Here is a 17,729-nt window from a genome sequence, read left to right on the forward strand (position 1 = left end):
TCTATTGGTCATTCCCCCCCAAAGTCCCGCCTCCCGAGCTTCCAGCCCCGCCTCCCTGCCCCGCAGCCCTTGTTTTCATTCCCCCTGTCACACGAGGCAGTGGCAAGCCCGAAGTGGGAGGAGCGGGAAGAGGGCGGAAAGTGAAAGGCACGGAGCGCCTCTCTTTCCTCCGTCTGACTGGATTCTCGACTGCTCTGGGCCGCCGTTGTATTGTGGGATCGCGGCGCCGTGACTGAGACGCCCGGATCGGCAGGGGCGCCCACTTGCTAGCGCCTCCTGTCGTCTGTAAGGTTGCCCTGCTGTTCCTCAGCACCCCAACTCCCTTCACCCCCCCATCGCCTCCTCCTCCTCCATCCTCCAGTTCAAAATGGCGGCGGCGGCGGCAGCGGCGGCGGCGATGGCTCCTCCGGGCTGCCCGGGTTCGTGTCCCAACTTCGCCGTAGTCTGCTCTTTCTTGGAGCGCTACGGGCCGCTGCTCGACCTGCCTGAGTTGCCGTTCCCGGAGCTCGAGCGGGTGCTGCAAGCTCCGCCGCCGGACGTCGGCAACGGAGAAGGTAAGCGAGGGGGCCCGAACGCCCGGCGGGAAGCGGCCCTGGCTTGCTCCTTCTCTCTGCTCCCCACAGACACCCCGAGCCTCCGCGGCTCTGTCCTCCCGCTGAGGCGCAGTTCCTCGCGGCCGGTCTCCTCCGCCCAGCCCCCGGGGGTCTCGGGCAGTGGGGAGGCGGGGCGGAGGCCCCGTAGGGCCAACTCCACCCGGCGCCCAGCAGAGGTGGGGGCGTCGTGGTCTGGGTCTGGGCTGGGCGCGGGGGGTGGGGGGGGGGGGGTCGTTGTGCTGGTCGGCCGCACCCGGGGCTGCTACCCCGCGGTGGGGGCCGGGTCCCTCACCCCTTCTCCCTCTCGGTGGCGGAGGAAGGGGAGCGCAGGTTCCGGCCAGCTTTGCGCTTTTCTCCTCTACCCCTCCCTCGTTCCCTCCCCTCCTCCCACCATCCTCCCTACTATCTCGGGGGAGGCTGGGCTCGTCTTCTCCGGGCGCCCCTTTCTCTCCCTCCACCTGGGTGGGCGGGGGCCAGAGGACACTTCATCTCTCCCTCCCTCTAGTGGGAACTCCCCCGAGAGAGAATCGGCTCCGGTCTCCTTTCCCTTCCCCTCCAGGGCCGCTTTAACCCCCAAAACTCCTTTCCATGAGTCGGGAGGTTTGCTGCTCCTTCATAGGAAGGGGGTCCTCTAACATTCTCACTTTGCGGGGGGTGGTGAAGTCGCTTTTGCTTCTCCGCTTTGGTGGGCAGAGGGTTAATTTCTCCTCCCCCATAGTTTTCCTCCTCCTCCCTGCCCCCCCCCCCCCCCCCCAAATAATAGAAAAGCATCTCTCCACTTTTCGAGTCCCTTCCCCCTTCATCCTGGCAGTAAGGCTTAGGGGAAGAAGAAGTCGCCCTCCCATTTGAAGGGTAGGGTGGGGTGTTTAGTATGTAGGATGGAGGAGGGGCTCAGACGGAGGGGGAAACAGTTGAAGAAGGTGCTTGTTGCTCATGTTTCTCTCTCTGGTGCCGCCGGTCTATTATTGGTGTTCGCAAGTGGTGCTCCTTCCACATAAGGCCACCGCGCGGGTGCAGGGCGCATGCTCTGCCCGGCCCCATTGAAACTTCCTGCTGCTGCTTGCTGCTGCTGGTTCTTTTCGCTGGAGCATCTCCGCGCCGCGCCTGCTGCCTTCAGCCCTCACTGAGCGCGTACACTCACTCCCTGTTTATTCCCGATCTTTCCTCTCTTTTTCAGAGAAGGGTTTTTTGTTGTTGTTGTACTCTGAGCATAGCCTTTATCTCGGAACAGCCCGTGGCTGAAGAAGAAACGTTGTCCAAATAGGTCCTTTTTTCCCCTTTTTGTGCGTATTAGGTGGCCACTGTGTGGATGGGTACTGTGCAAAACAGATAGCTATTTCCTTTTCAAGAAATCAGGGTGTTTTCAATTCTCCGTGGGAATGAAGTTTCTGTTAATAGAATACATTTACATTGCTAGGGAGAGCCCAAGTGTGAAGTTGTCCAAAATATTACCTAGAGAGTAAATTATGTTGTGGCTACCAAAGACTCATATGAATACAACAATTATGGTACAGGCAAATATCTCTCCTTACCTGCCCAAGTCTCCTCCACCATTAAAAAGCTCCGGCCAGCAAAAGATTACATTATATAAAGACATTGCAGAATTTCTTAAAAAGTTAAACTCCCCAATATAGTAGTTACAATTTGATAGTTATCAAGTTGTATTTACATTTTTTATGGAAATAGTCATTTTGAAGGACGTATGCCTTGTAAGTTACTTTTAGGATATCTTGGGAAATGATGGTAATGTATCTATAAGAAAAATGTGGGAATTTGAGGAAAGGGATTGCTGGTAACTTGTTTTTGGAATATATGATATTTCAACCAAGTTGAAATGCAGGCATAAACTTTATGTCATGGCACTCTATTTGGGGTGGTATATAAGATTGCTTGACTCTCCATTCCTTAAAAGTGTTTCGGCCTCTGCATTTGGCTTTTGTTAGAAACAAGAAAAAAAAAATATCAGGGTCAGTCTAATACTTCATATTACTTTCTAGCTAGTATTGAATAGTGAGTGACTAGCTAAGTTAAAAATGAGAAATAATGCACGCCAAGAGAATATACCAGTGGGTTCAGCCACGCATTATTGTTGGTAAAGTTTCAACTATGATAATAGGTTTTGTCATCAGTTGATCTAAGAATAATAATCAGTGTCACACAGTTCAAGATACTTGGCAAATGAAGTCTCTGCAGGTGAAATGCTGTGCAGGGAGGAGACTTTCAGGCCTTTAGTGATGGTTAACCTACTTGTAATAATTGATAATACTGCTCCAACTAAGAATGTTTGGACAGAGTCTTGGAGAAGGAGTTGTGGTGTTGAACTTGGGCACTGTAGTCAAAGTGCCAAATTCTAACCACTGAACCCCAGGGAATTCCTGAAATACTCTTGTGTTACAAATTTTATTAAAGGTATTTATGAGGTAAAAGACACAAAAGTGCAATTGGACTGAAAATGTTAATTTTTAGCATGTCGTGAGAAAGGACTTTAAGCACAGTACAATGTTGAGCTTTTGTGCTCTTGGGAGATAGTCTTTGTTGTAATCAAAGGAGTTTTGCCTGTATACATTTTAATATTCTTAAAAGGCAGTTCTTAGTGCTGTTGAAAGAATTCTGTTGTATAAAACTTGGTTTTTCCTGGTGTGATTATACCTTAAAAAGTTTGTAAAGTATGCTTTTCTGAGTTGCCAGTTAAATATTTTTCACCTAGTCATTTATTGTGGTAGGTATATCAACACCATAACATCTTTGGAGAAGACCATTTCTCTATATTGTTCTTGTTTAGGCACTTGATGATTTTTCCCTTAAGTTTTTGTTTATAAGTCTTATTTTGACATTATGGCTTCAGCTTAGAATGCTTCCTTTATCCCCTACAGTGTCAATTATTAATTTTTATTTTATTTAAAAAATATTTATTTATTTGGCACACTGGGCCTTAGTTGTGGCATGTAGAATCTTCACTCTTCATTGTGGCATGACGAATTTTTAGTGGCATTTGGGATCTAATTCCCTGACCAGTGATCGAACCCAGGCCCCTTACATTAGGAGTGCAGAGTTTCAGCCAGTGGACCACCAGGGAAGTCCCAAATTTGGCTTTATAAGCTACTTTTTTAGTCTTAGGATATAATAATAGCTACCACTTACTGAGCATTTACTGTGTGCAAACATCTCCTTATTCCTTATAGCTACACTCTGAGGTTGGTACTGTTATTCCCATTTGGCAAGTATAGAAACTAAGGTTCAGGAGGTTGATTCAGCTGTTCAGTGTCCAACCTTATATAGTTTTTGCTAGAATCTTATTTAGATTTCATAGTGATATTAGTTGGAATAGGAAAATGGTGTGCCAACTGACACTGTAGCCCTCCCAGTTCTCCATCTAATTAGCCCTCACAATTCGGTGCTCTGTATGGACTTCACCAGTGTCCTCTTGATGAGTGGTGGTTGATCAGGAGGTATGAATATGAATAAAAGTTGACATTGGCTTTGTGGGATTACCAACATCCTAGGCTCCCCAATATATTCCCTCTTCTCCAGAGGACTTTCTTCTTCAAGAGGAAAATATACTTTTCCATCCTTTAAAGGTAGTCTTAGTATGGGTACTGGTTGAGAAGTTATATTTATCTAATAACAGTATTCTTGCCTGGAGAATCCTGTGGATGGAGGAGCCTGGTGGGCTGCCGTCAGTGAGGTCACAGAGTCCGACACGACTGAAGCGACTTAGCATGCATGCAATAACAGTCTACTAAGCTGTGTATGTATATGGTTGACTGGGTTATTGTAAAGTACTAAATAAGTTGAATAATTAGGTTTTTGGTTTGTTGGGGTTTTTAAATTTTAATTTTTAGAGCAATTTTAGGTTTGATTTGTGTTTTGAGGTTTTTTTTAATGATTTGAATTGGAACTCGTGGTCAAAATGTCAAGTATTTATAAAAGGATATACTTTTTTGTTTTAACTAGAGTTGTGACTGTAACTTAATATGTTCTCTTCTGTTAGTGATAACTGAATTGTGTGACAGTAGTTTTTAGGTTCATTCATAAATTAGAAAGATGACTTTACTGTAACTGGAGTCACCATCTGTTACTTTGAGCAAAAGATCTTACCAGGTACATGTGCCAGGAGTTGCATGGATCCACAGTGGTAGACTGTTGGTGGTAGCATTGCTGAAACCAGAGCCTTATTTGGTTGAAATGTTCAGTTTCAGTTCTTCTACCTTTAAAAGAAGAGATGTTCTTTATTATTAGAGGGAAAGAGAGAGAAGTATTTCTTCATCATTTTTGGTATATCATATAGTTGAGGTAATCAAAAGTTACAGAGGATTGGAGGGAGGTTGTTGGTCTTGTCCCAGAAATGGAGGTACTAGGGACAGAAGGAATTTTCTGGCTAAATTGGGCCTGTTAATGAAAACTGACTTTCTTGTTGTTTTAGTTACTAAAAAGTTTGCCTTGAAATTTATCTGTGTTTTTAAATTCTCAGTAAGGAAGACAAGCATTTATTAGCTACTTCTTTTGCTTATAGGTTTAGTGAATATTTGCTATATTTTAATTACAATAATCATTATGGTGATTATTTATTTTGAAAAATACCCTCTTTTTTTTTGGCCCCTCAGCTTGTGGGATTTTAGTTTTCAGACCAGGGTTTGAACCCAAGTACTTGCCGATGAGAGCGTAGAGTCCTAACCACTGGAGTAGGGGATTCCCTATGGTGATTATTTAAAGAAAAAAATTAAACCTTTCCTTTTTAAAAAATGTATTTATTTTATTTTTGGCTGCATTAGGGTTTTGTTGCTGGGTGTGGGCTTTCTCTAGTTGCAGCGTGTGGGGTCTGCTGACCCGCGGGCGTCTCGTGGTGGTGGCGTCTCTTGTTGCGGAGCACAGGCTCTAGGTGTAGCAGGCTTCAGTCACTGGGTGTGGGCTCAGCGGTTGTAGCTCACGGGCTCCGGAGCGCCAGCTCAGCGGTTAGGGCGCGCGAGCCCAGCTGCTCCACAGTCCTCCTGGGCCAGGGATTGAACCCATGTCCTCTGTGTTGGCAGATGGGCTCCCAGCCACTGGACCATCAGGGAAGTCCTGTACCCTTCTTTTAAGGATTTTCTAGTCTAGTAAGAAGTAAGTAGCAAAACTGAGATTGAGTTACTATCACCATTCAAATACTTACTTTTTCCTTGGGATTTTATCAACTGAAGTTAGTAGTCTATAAATTCTAGTCTATAAGTTAATGGACTGAAATTATCTCTGATAACTTTATGGTGAGATGTACAGCCTCATACAGTGTGGAAAAGTTAGAACAATTCAGACCCAAAGTACATGTTAACATGAATCATGTATTCAAGAAAGATATTTATGTGTGTTCCTGGATTTAAAATTTTTTTGGCTTTATCCTTGGTGGTTATAGTCATAATTTTTTTTTTTTTAGTAGTCTTAATTTGCTGTGTCTGAGTATTTTTCATTTTATTTTTGTTTTCTGTTTTTACTTTTGTGGCAGATCCCATTACAAAGGGTATCAATGTGTTTTCTACTTTTAATTTTAGAATTTTTGAAATATCTATTGCTTGAGAGAATAATCTAGAGCCTCATTTAAAAAAAGGATTATAGATTCTTTCAACAATTGTCAATTGATTATGTACTGTGTGCTACATGCAGTATACACAGGTGATACATTAATGAGCAAAATAGATAAGATCCTTGCCCTTATGAAGCTCACACTTTAGCAGCAAAGATAGACAATGAAGTAATGATTTTTCTTTTTTTTAAGTTATTGTATGGGCAAGTAAGTATACTGTATATGCTGAAATGATTCATATTTTTCATGAACTTTGTTATATAATTTGCTTAGCTTTGTATTTATCCTATCTCTTTTTTTTCTGTATTTGTACAATTTTATCTTAATAATTTTCTGGATGGTGTGATTAATAGGTTTTTATTTTTCTTTATGTCTTGTATTTTTCCACATTTCACTTTCAGTACTAATTATGTATGTTTTCAGTAATCACAAAAAAAATATTTAAAAGTAGTCTTATACCAGAAGTGAAATGGATGAAAGTAGTCAAAAGGTATAAAATTCCAGTTATAGAATAAATCATGGAGATATAATGTATAAGATGGTAACTATAGTTAATAATACTGTTTTATATGTTTGTAACTTGCTAAGAGAGTACATCTCAAAAGTTCTCACTGCAGGAAAAAAATTTTAACAATGTGGTGATATATGTTAACTTTTGCTCATTGCACAATATATATAAATATTGAATCATGTTGTACACCTGAAACTAATATAATGTTGTATGTCAATTATGGGCTTCACTGAATGGTTCAGAGGTAAAGAATCCACCTGCAATGCAGGAGCCGCAGGTTCGATCCCTGGGTCCGATCCCTGGGTTAAGAAGATCCCCTGAAGAAGGAAATGGCCACCCACCTCAGTATTCTTGCCTGGGAAATCCCATGGACAGAGGGGTCTGGCACGCTATATATAGTCCATGGGGTCACAAAAGAGCTAGACACAACTTAGCAACTAAACAACATGTCAATTATATCTCCAAAAAAAAAAAAAAAAGAATTAAGAAAACTAGTATTATAAGAGGCTTTATCAAAGAAAAAAATCAAGTTGTTGCTTTATTTACTTTTAATTTTGAATTATCTCTCACCATGAATATTACCATCATCCACCCAAGTCTCCCAAGTCTGAAGTATGAAAGGTGGTTTCACATCTTTAATGCCTTTTCTTCATCCTCCTATCTGAGTTGAATATTCTTCTCCCTTTCCATTCCTGCTCACTGTACTCCTGCCCATCATTAATCTGATCTTTAAGGACCAAATATACATGTGAAATTTATTCTGCTTCCTCTGTCTCTCAAGTTAACCATTTCCATCTTTCTATTCCACATATACCCTGTATTCACAACACTTTCTGCACATGGTCTAGCCTGTGAGACTCTTTAAGTTTCTTGAGGGCAGGGGTAGTGTTTATGAGATGAATAGTTTTTTCCGAGTTTATTATAAGACCATGTTGTGTTCTAAAACTAAATCTTGTTTAAAGTAAACTTTTAAATAAGCATTTACCCACCGTATGAGAGGGGGCTTCCCTGATAGCTCAGTAGGTAAAGGATCTGCCTGCAGTGCAGGAGACCTGGGTTGGGAAGATCCCCTGGAGAAGGGAAAGGCTACCCACTCCAGTATTCTGGCTTGGAGAATTCCATGGACTGTATTGTCCATGGGGTCGCAAGGAGTTGGACACGACTGAGTGAGTACGAGAATGACACTCTTTCCGTTGATAGTTGGAAAGTGAATGCCATGTTGGTTAATGATAGCACTTGAGTTAACCAGATTCTGTGTCCCACTTAATTAGATGTAGTATTTAAAATGAATGCATACAATTGGAAGTTAAAGCCTAGTCTGTGATAGTCTAATGCAGGAGTGGGCCAGTTCAGTTCAGTTGCTCAGTCATGTCCAATGCTTTGCGACCCCGTATACTGCAGCACGCCAGGCTTCTCTGTCCATCACCAACTCCCGGAGCTTACTCAAACTCATGTCCATTGAGTCGGTGATGTCATCCAACCATCTCATCCTCTGTCATCCCCTCCTCCTCCCACCTTCAATCATTCCCAGCATCAGGGTCTTTTCCAGTGAGTCAGTTCTTCGCATCAGGTGGCCAAAGTATTGGAGTTTCAGCTTCAGCATCAGTCCTTCCAATGAATACTCAGGACTAATTTCCTTTAGGATGGACTGGTTGGATGTCCTTGCTGTCCAAGGGACTCTCACGAGTCTTCTCCAGCACCACAGTTCAAAAGCATCAGTTCGGCGCTCAGCTTTCTTTGTATTCCAACTCTCACATCCATGCATGACTACTGGAGAAACCAAAGCTTTGACTAGACAGACCTTTGTTGTCAAAGTAATGTCTTTGCTTTTGAATATGCTGTCTAGATTGATCGTAACTTTTCCTCCAAGGAGTAAGCGTCTTTTAATTTCATGGCTGCAGTCACCATCTGCAGTGATTCTGGAGCCCCCAAAAATCAAGTCTGTCACTTTTTCCATTGTTTCCCCATCTATTTGCCATTAAGTGATGGGACTGGATGCCATGATCTTAGTTTTCTGAATGTTGAGTTTTAAGCCAGCCTTTTCACTCTCGTCTTTCACTTTCATCAAGAGGCTCTTTAGTTCTTGTTCACTTCTGCCATAAGGGTGGTGTCATCTGCATATCTGAGGTTATTGATATTTCTCCCAGCAGTCTTGATTCCAGCTTGTGCTTCATCCAGTCCAGCATTTCTCATGATGTACTCTGCATAGAAGTTAAATAAGCAGGGTGACAATATACGGCTTTGATGTACTCCTTTCCCTGTTTGGAACCAGTCTGTTGTTGCATTTCCAGTTCTTTTTTTTTTTTTGACCACTTAATGTTTATTTTATCAGTACATTAAACATGGTGGTAAGTTGTTTATTCTTTAATAAATTTGATTCTCAGATCAATCTTATAATGAAGTACTATTATTCAGTTTTTTTGTTGTTGTTGTTTTTTATTAGTTGGAGGCTAATTATTTTACAATATTGTAAAATATTGTACAAAATATTGTGGGTTTTGTCATACATTGACATGAATCAGCCATGGAGTTACATGTATTCCCGATCCCGATCCCCCCTTCCCACCTCCCTCTCCACCCGATTCCTTTGGGTCTTACCAGTGCACCAGGCCCGAGCACTTGTCTCATGCATCCAACCTGGGCTGGTGATCTGTTTCACTATAGATAATATACATGCTGTTCTCTCAAAACATCCCACCCTTGCCTTCGCCCACAGAGTCCAATAGTCTGTTCTGTACATCTGTGTCTCTTTTTCTGTTTTGCATATAGGGTTATCATTACCATCTTTCTAAATTGTACATATATGTGTTAGTATGCTGTAATGTTCTTTATCTTTCTGGCTTACATGTCCAGTTCTAACTGTTGCTTCTTGACCTGCATACAGGTTTCTCAAGAGGCAGGCCAGGTGGTCAGGTATTCCCATCTCTTTAAGAATTTTCCACAGTTTATTGTGATCCACACAGTCAAAGGCTTTGGCATAGTCAATAAAGCAGAAGTAGATGTTTTTCTGGAACTCTCTTGCTTTTTTGATGATCCAGCGGGTGTTAGCAATTGATCTATGGTTCCTTTGCCTTTTTTAAATCCAGCTTGAACATCTGGAAGTTCACGGTTTACGTACTGTTGAAGCCTCGCTTGGAGAATTTTGAGCATTACTTTGCTAGCATGTGAGATGAGTGCAATTGTGTGGTAGTTTGAGCATTCTTTAGCATTGTCTTTCTTTGGGATTGGAATGAAAACTGACCTTTTCCAGACCAATTGGCTGTTTTTGTAAATGAAGTATTATTGGTTAATGGCCATGCTAATTTGTTTACGTACTGTTGATAGTAACTTTCACACTAAAGTGTCAGAGGTGACTGATGGTGACAAAAATGTGTAGTCTACAAAACCTACTAAAGTATTTACTGTCTGGCCCTTTACAGGAAAAAAAAAAAAAAGGTAAATGAAGGTAACTCTTAGACGATTTTCTTTGTGTTTGAGAACACTTTTAAAACCAGAATAATACTAATTAAGTGTGTAGAGTGTCTTGTGAATGAAAAATGAAAGCAGTAGTTTCCTCAATATTTATCTAATTTTACACACACCTTTTTTACTGCTCTTCTCTCTTAGGTTAGGTGAATCTAAAAACTTTTCTGGAGAATTCCCTGATAGTTCAGTGGCTAAGACTCCACTCTCCCAGTGCAGTAGGTCCTGGTCAGGAAACTGGATTCCCACACGTCACAACTAAGAGTTTGCATGCTGCAACTAGAAACCCTGTGTGCTGCAACTAAGATCGGGCACAGCCAAATAAATATTAAAGGCCTTTCTGTTAACAGGTTGACGAAGACATTACATTGAATTAAATTCTTTCACCCAAGAATAGTCATGGCTTCCTTGATCTAATTATCCTAAGGCAAGGCTGGGACATGGGCCGAGTGACATAGTAATGGCAGTAGGCTTGAATTGTTATAATATTGGTGTTAACACTGACTTCAAAATTCAAGTGTACTGATTTAAGATCTGATTTGTTAGCCAGGACATGGAAGCAACCTAAATGTCCATCAGTAGATGAATGGATAAGAAAGCTGTGGTACATATATATATATATATACACACAATGGAATATTACTCAGACATTAAAAAGAATACATTTGAATCAGTTCTAATGAGGTGGATGGAACTGGAGCCTATTATACAGAGTGAAGTAAGCCAGAAAGAAAAACACCAATACTAACACATATATATGGAATTTAGAAAGAAGCTGGTGATAACCCTGTATGCGAGACAGCAAAAGAGACACAGATGTATTGAACAGTCTTTTGGACTCTGTGGGATAGGGCGAGGGTGGGATGATATGGGAGAATGGAATTGCAATATATAAAATATCATATGTGAAATGAATCACCAGTCCAGGTTTGATGCATGAGACAGGGTGCTTGGGGCTGGTGCATTGGGATGACCCAGAGGGATGGGATGGGGAGGGAGCTGGGAGTGGGGTTCAGGATGGGGAACACATGTACACTCATGGCAGATTCAAGTCAATGTATGGCAAAACCTATACAATATTGTAAAGTAAAATAAATAAATAAATTAGTTAAAAAAAAAAAAATCTGATTTGGAGGTAGAGACCCAGATCTTGGTGAGGATAAACTTGGGTGAACAAAGATGCCATTTTCTTAAATGGGAAAGTATGTATTGACTGAAGGTAGAACTTAAAAGATATACTTAGGTAACTTAGGGCACAGAGGGTTGGGGAGAACATACTGGAAAATAGCCTACTTACTAGTGGGTGATTTTATGTGTCTTGAGAATCAGTATTTTACAGGGAAATTTAACAGAGTATTGGTTGTAAAACTTTGGCATTTGAAATTCTGGATGTATCAGGAAATTTACTTTGATACTCCCTTTTGTCCCAAGCGTCCTCACAGTTGGTTCTGCAAATAAATATGTACCATTTCCTCACTGTTTAAATGTTAGAAGTCTTTTAGGAAGAAAAATTAGATAGAATGAATTATTCCAAATTGTAATCTGCTTTTTTGTGTTTGGAGTTTTGGTATATAGCAAGATTGTAACACATTGAAGAACTTTGTGTAATCAGAAATATAATGGAGCTTAATTTATACTTCCATGAAAGTCTTACCAAGGTTTACTTTATTAGAATCACAAAAGAAACATCTCCAGTAATACTATCTTGGGCTGGCTTGTGAATCCAGACATTCTATAATATTCCTCAATTTAGAGAATTTTTGTTCTATAAATTTTGACTGTGATCAACTGGTTTGTCCTTGTCTTGCTTTCTGCCTTGATGGCCCTTTCATTTTGGTAACCTATCTTCTTTTCTTACATTTATCTGATTTGATTCACCATGATATCTATGTCTCATCCTTTTTCTTTCCTATTTTCCTATATTTTGGACCTCCCTTTCAACCTTAATTATATTCTTCATTCCTGTCTTTATATAGAAACAAACTTAAATTATTAAAAAAAAAAAAAGACAAAAGGGGCTTTGGAGTATGCATCTTTACCATAATTTTATAGGTAAAATGTCTTTAGTAATAATGTTATAGTTATTAAAACTTATTGTTGAATCAGGCTTTCTACCAAGATTATTTAATCCTTATAACAACTCTGTATTGCTGTTATATCGCTACTTTTGCATTATGGATAAAGCAACTGAGTCTTAAAGAGCGGTTACTTTACCACTTGCTTGAAGCGGTAACTTGCCTGAAGTCACACATTATTAAGGAGTTGGAGAAAAATTTGGTACAAAGATAGTTTATGATGTCGTGGGAATTTAAAAACAGGTAAATCCATCTTCAAAGCTCTGGTTATTGAAAACTGTACTGTCCTCTCAAGTAGGATCTTAGGATTGTAATGTGATCTTCAGTATCATGGTTGTGGTCTGAGCGTTCACACTTAGGCTTCTGAGTCAGAATATGGCAATGGTTTTCTACTCATTTATACTTTTTTATTTTGGAAAGTTCCAATTTATTAGTGTGAACGTTTTTATAAAATTTGTATTTTAATGAGTTACTGAAATGAAAGTTAAAAAATACAAATTCATAGATAACAGTTGCTTGTCCTGAACATGAATTTATTTCCTGAACATCTATTTATCATTGCTTAAGACAATGAAATAGCCTTAGAGATACATCTGACCTTTGAGCAACATGAGCTTGAATTATGTGGGTCCACTTACATGGGGATTTTTTTTTCAGTAGTAAATACTACCATACCGCGTGATGCAGGACTGGTTGAATCTGTGGATGGAGAACTGCAGATACGGAGGAGTCGTGGATGTGGAGCATGCATGTACGTTCTCAGTCCTGTCTGACTCTGTGTGACCCTGTGGACCATAGCCCACCAGGCTCCTCAGTCCATGGGGTTCTCCAGGCAAGAACACTGGAGCGGGTTGCCATTTCCTTCTCCAGGGATCTTCCTGACCCAGGGCTCGAACCTGCATCTCTTGTGTCTCTTGCCTTGGCAGGTGGATTCTATACCACTGTGCCACCTGAGAAACTGTGAATATGGAGAGATCATTATAATTTATATTCAGATTTTTAACTGTGGAGGGTCAGTGCCCCTAACCCCCATATTATTCAAGGGTCAGCTCTTAATTCTCTTCTTGGATCTTTTAAAATTAAGATTCCATCTCCTGTAGCTGTAAGCTTGTCATCAAAAGCCTTCCGGGTGGATTCCCCTACTGTTACAACTTCCATTTACCCTAATTAAAGAAGTGGTCTTAATTTTTTCCTTTTATCTCAGTGGTATATTATAATTAGGTGATTTAATTAACTATTTCTGGCTGCTTATTAGAATCATCTGGGGAATTATTTTGAAAAATACTGATGCCTGGACATTGCCACATGCCAGTAAAATTAGTCTCTGAGTATTGGGGTTCTAGTAGCAATGATTCTTTTTTCTTTTCTTTCTTGTTTTGGCTGTACATGTATCTTAGTTCCTCAACTAGGGATTGAACCAGGCCCTTGGCAGTGAATGCCTGGAGTCTTAACCACGGAACTGCCAGGGAAATCCCATAGTCTCAATGATTCGAATATGTAATAAAGGAATGTCTGTCCTCACCTATTTGTCCTGGTACTTTTCTTCAAATTTTGTCTGAAAGTCTATTTTGTCTGGTATTAATATTGCCTCTCTTGCTGTCTTTTGGTTACTGCTTCTCACAGAATACATACTTTTTCATTCTTTTAACCTCCTTGTGTCTTTGACTGTACAGGATGTCTCTTGTAGACAGCATGTATTTGTATCATGTTTTCAGGGTCATGTTTTCGTGAATCTAGAAATGCAAACAGTTACATATATAACTGCCCTAAGGGAGGAGGTACTTTGATAATATAAAAGTGCAAATACCTTACTTTTCCGGAGATCTCATAGCATGACCATAATTACGAAAATTTGGATGATTGATTAGGAGATGGGAAAAGCACTCCAGATAGTAAACAGCATGGGAAGAGGCATGAAAGTGTGAAGTAATACAGTGTATCTAGGAAACTTTAGGCATTAGCTTTCCAAAAGATTTGTGGTTGAGGAACTTCCAACCATGTGAGAAAATCACATTGGGAAATGAGTTATAAGCTTCTTACAAGTATTTTTTTTTTCTTTAAAGTAAAAAAAAAGTGCATGAAATAAAGGCAAGATGTCAGTGACTTAGTATCCATAAAGAATTATTTTGCTTTATTCACTTTGTTCTAACATTATTCACTTGTTTCTAACTTAACACTTAGCATATAGTAGATGCTCAAATGTTGGTTGAATGAATAAATGTCATGTATGTCAAGTAGGTAATGATGACTGTTTTGATGTACTTTTAGTTTTTCTTTTTCTTTGCTTGCTAGAGATTTGTCATAGTGTAACTCTCCTTGTCATTTTGGGTATTGCTTATATGGATAGATACACTTGACTCTTTTTTTTTTTTTTTTTTTTTTTTAAAAAATTTTCTTTTTTTTTTTTTTTTTTTTTATTTATTTTTTTTTTTTATTAGTTGGAGGCTAATTACTTTACATCATTACAGTAGTTTTTGTTATACATCGAAATGAATTAGCCATGGACTTACATGTGTTCCCCATCCCAGTCCCCCCTCCCACCTCCCTCTCCACCTGATCCCTCTGGGTCTTCCCAGTGCACCAGGCCCTAGCACTTGCCTCATGTACCCAACCTGGGCTGGTTATCTGTTTCACCCTAGATAATATATATGTTTCAATGCTGTTCTCTTGAAACATCCCACCCTTGCCTTCTCCCAGAGTCCACAAGTCTGTTCTATACAACTGAGTTTCTTTTTCTGTTTTGCATATAGGGTTATAATTACCATATTTCTAAAGTCCATATATATGTGTTAGTATACTGTAATGGTCTTTATCTTTCTGGCTTACTTCGCTCTGTATAATGGGCTCCAGTTTCATCCATCTCATTAGAACTGATTCAAATGAATTCTTTTTAATGGCTGAGTAATATTCCATGATGTATATGTACCACAGCTTCCTCATCCATTCGTCTGCTGATGGGCATCTGGGTTGCTTCCATGTCCTGGCTATTATAAACAGTGCTGCGATGAACATTGGGGTGCATGTGGCTCTTTCAGATCTGGTTTCCTTGGTGTGTATGCCCAGAAGTGGGATTGCTGGGTCATATGGCAGTTCTATTTCCAGCTTTTTAAGAAATCTCCACACTGTTTTCCATAGTGGCTGTACTAGTTTGCATTCCCACCAACAGTGTAAGAGGGTTCCCTTTTCTCCACACCCTCTCCAGCATTTATTGCTTGTAGACTTTTGGATAGCAGCCATCCTGACTGGCGTATAATGGTACCTCATTGTGGTTTTGATTTGCATTTCTCTGATAATGAGTGATGTTGAGCATCTTTTCATGTGTTTGTTAGCCATCTGTATGTCCTCCTTGGAGAAATGTCTGTTGAGTTCTTTGGCCCATTTTTGGATTGGGTCATTTATTTTTCTGGAGTTGAGCTGGAGGAGTTGCTTGTATATTTTTGAGATTAATCCTTTGTCAGTTGCTTCATTTGCTATTATTTTCTCCCAATCTGAGGGCTGTCTTTTCACCTTGCTGATAGTTTCCTTTGTTGTGCAAAAGCTTTTAAGTTTCATTAGGTCCCATTTGTTTATTTTTGCTTTTATTTCTGAAATTCTGGGATGTGGGTCATAGAGGATCCTGCTGTGATTTATGTCGGAGAGTGTTTTGCCTATGTTCTCCTCTAGGAGTTTGATAGTTTCTGGTCTTACATTTAGATCTTTAATCCATTTGGAGTTTATTTTTGTGTATGGTGTTAGAAAGTGTTCTAGTTTCATTCTTTTACAGGTGGTTGACCAGTTTTCCCAGCACCACTTGTTAAAGAGGTTATCTACACTTGACTCTTGAATGACACACAAGGGAAAAGTCCACATGTAACTTCACAGCTGACCGGCCGTCTCTATGTGGAATTCCATGTTGGCGAATTCAACCAATCACATATCGTTAAACCATCTGTAGATGGTATAGTAATGTGGTGAAAAAAATATGTTGTGTAGGTGGACTCATGCAGTTTACACCCCTGTTGTTCCAGGGTCCACTGTACTGCTGAATCCCCCTCTTCACTTGTTTCCATTCTTCCTTTTTTTTCCTTTTTCTTTCTTCCTCTCTTCCTCCATTCCTTCCTCCCTCCCTGCTTCCTTCCTTCTTTCCACGTTTCCCCCAGGTCCTCTCCATCTTGGGTATTATTATTATTATTTATTAATTAATTTATTTTTTATTTTTTGCTTGTAGGAGTCTAGTTCTCCAACCAAGGATTGAGCCTGGGCCCTTGGCAGTGAGAGCACAGAGTCCCTGGACCTCCAGGGAAGTCCCTATCTTCGGTTTTATAATAGTACTTTAGAAGCCTGAGATGGAAAATCTTTGTGTGATCTCTCAGTTCTTTTCTTAGGATATATGATTGTACAAGATTGTAAGTGCATGGTGAAGCTTGTGTTAACCTCTGTCTTCTAAGCTTATTAATGTTTATAGGAATCTTCAGAGTATAGTTCAGAAATTCATATTTCTTTTTTTCTGAAGACATATCAGGGAAAAGTCATCTCTCTTCTGCTATTTATTTATTTTTTTTTGTTTGTTTTGTTTTTTTGTTTTTTTTTTTTTTTTTGCTATTTATTTAAAAAAATTTTTTAGTCCTATTTCTCGGAATCATTTTATATCATCTCCACCAGGGGTAACTTGAAATTCTTACTTGTAAAACTACAATTTCTTGAGTTGTTGAAAGGCAGTGTGGAGGCTTGAGAGTAGGAAAATCAGCTAGAGAATTTTATTGCTATGGGTTGGGGCAGTGGCTGTTGGGAGTGAGAAGAAAGGCCAGATAATAGATTTGATTATAGATTTGATAATAAGATTTACATATAGATTTGATTAGGATTTAATGATCAGATTATGTGAAGGATCTTCGAGTAAAAAGACCTTTGGTTGTGTGCGCCTCTTTGAGATCCCTTTGAGCCTGTAGCCTACTGGGCTTCTCTGTCATGGAATTTTCCAGGCAAGAGTATTAGAATGGGTTGCCATTTCCTTCTCCAGGGGATCTTCCTGACCTGGGGATTGAACCCAGGTCTCTTGCATGGCAAGCAGACGCTTTACCCTCTGAGCCACCAAAAGAAAGCAAAACCCAAAAAGATCTTTTGTATGACTAAAAAATGTTTAGTATGATTCCTAGGTTTCTGAGTGGGTAATTGATAGTTTCATTATTGAGGAAATGGCCAAAAAAGCCAACAGTTTATGTGGGGATGGTGTGATTCCCTATTTAAAAAAATTCAGACTTCATATGTGAGCACTATTTGAAGAACTAGCCATGTTGATTTTATAGCTTACTAAAAGCTTGTTCTGGAATAAACAGATTATGGCAGTATAACTAACTTTATAGCTCTTTTTTGTGATATATTTAAGTTGCTGTATGTATGTTAAATATACATTTAACATTTTGTTAAGGACATTTTTATAGAATGCCTTATTTATGTACTTAAAATAATTAAAATTAGCTTTATTAAACTGGCTTGGCATTGATGCCCAATTGTATTCTCTTTTTTTTCTTTTTTTTTTTTTTGGTATTCTCTTT

General features: G+C 39.8%; 1 protein-coding gene across 1 annotated transcript in view; it reads left to right on the forward strand.

Annotated features, from left to right (window-relative positions):
- The first annotated feature begins 111 nt into the window (after positions 1–111).
- The window catches only part of RSF1 (remodeling and spacing factor 1), a 146,992-nt gene continuing 129,374 nt past the window's right edge, over positions 112–17,729 (forward strand). The window contains exon 1 of the mRNA XM_020915152.2: positions 112–554. Within this exon, the coding sequence (XP_020770811.1) occupies positions 368–554 (187 nt within the window). The 5' untranslated portion in view covers positions 112–367. The remainder of the gene's footprint in view (positions 555–17,729) is intronic.

Source organism: Odocoileus virginianus, chromosome 28 (assembly GCF_023699985.2).
Source record: "Odocoileus virginianus isolate 20LAN1187 ecotype Illinois chromosome 28, Ovbor_1.2, whole genome shotgun sequence".
Taxonomy (NCBI): domain Eukaryota; kingdom Metazoa; phylum Chordata; class Mammalia; order Artiodactyla; family Cervidae; genus Odocoileus; species Odocoileus virginianus.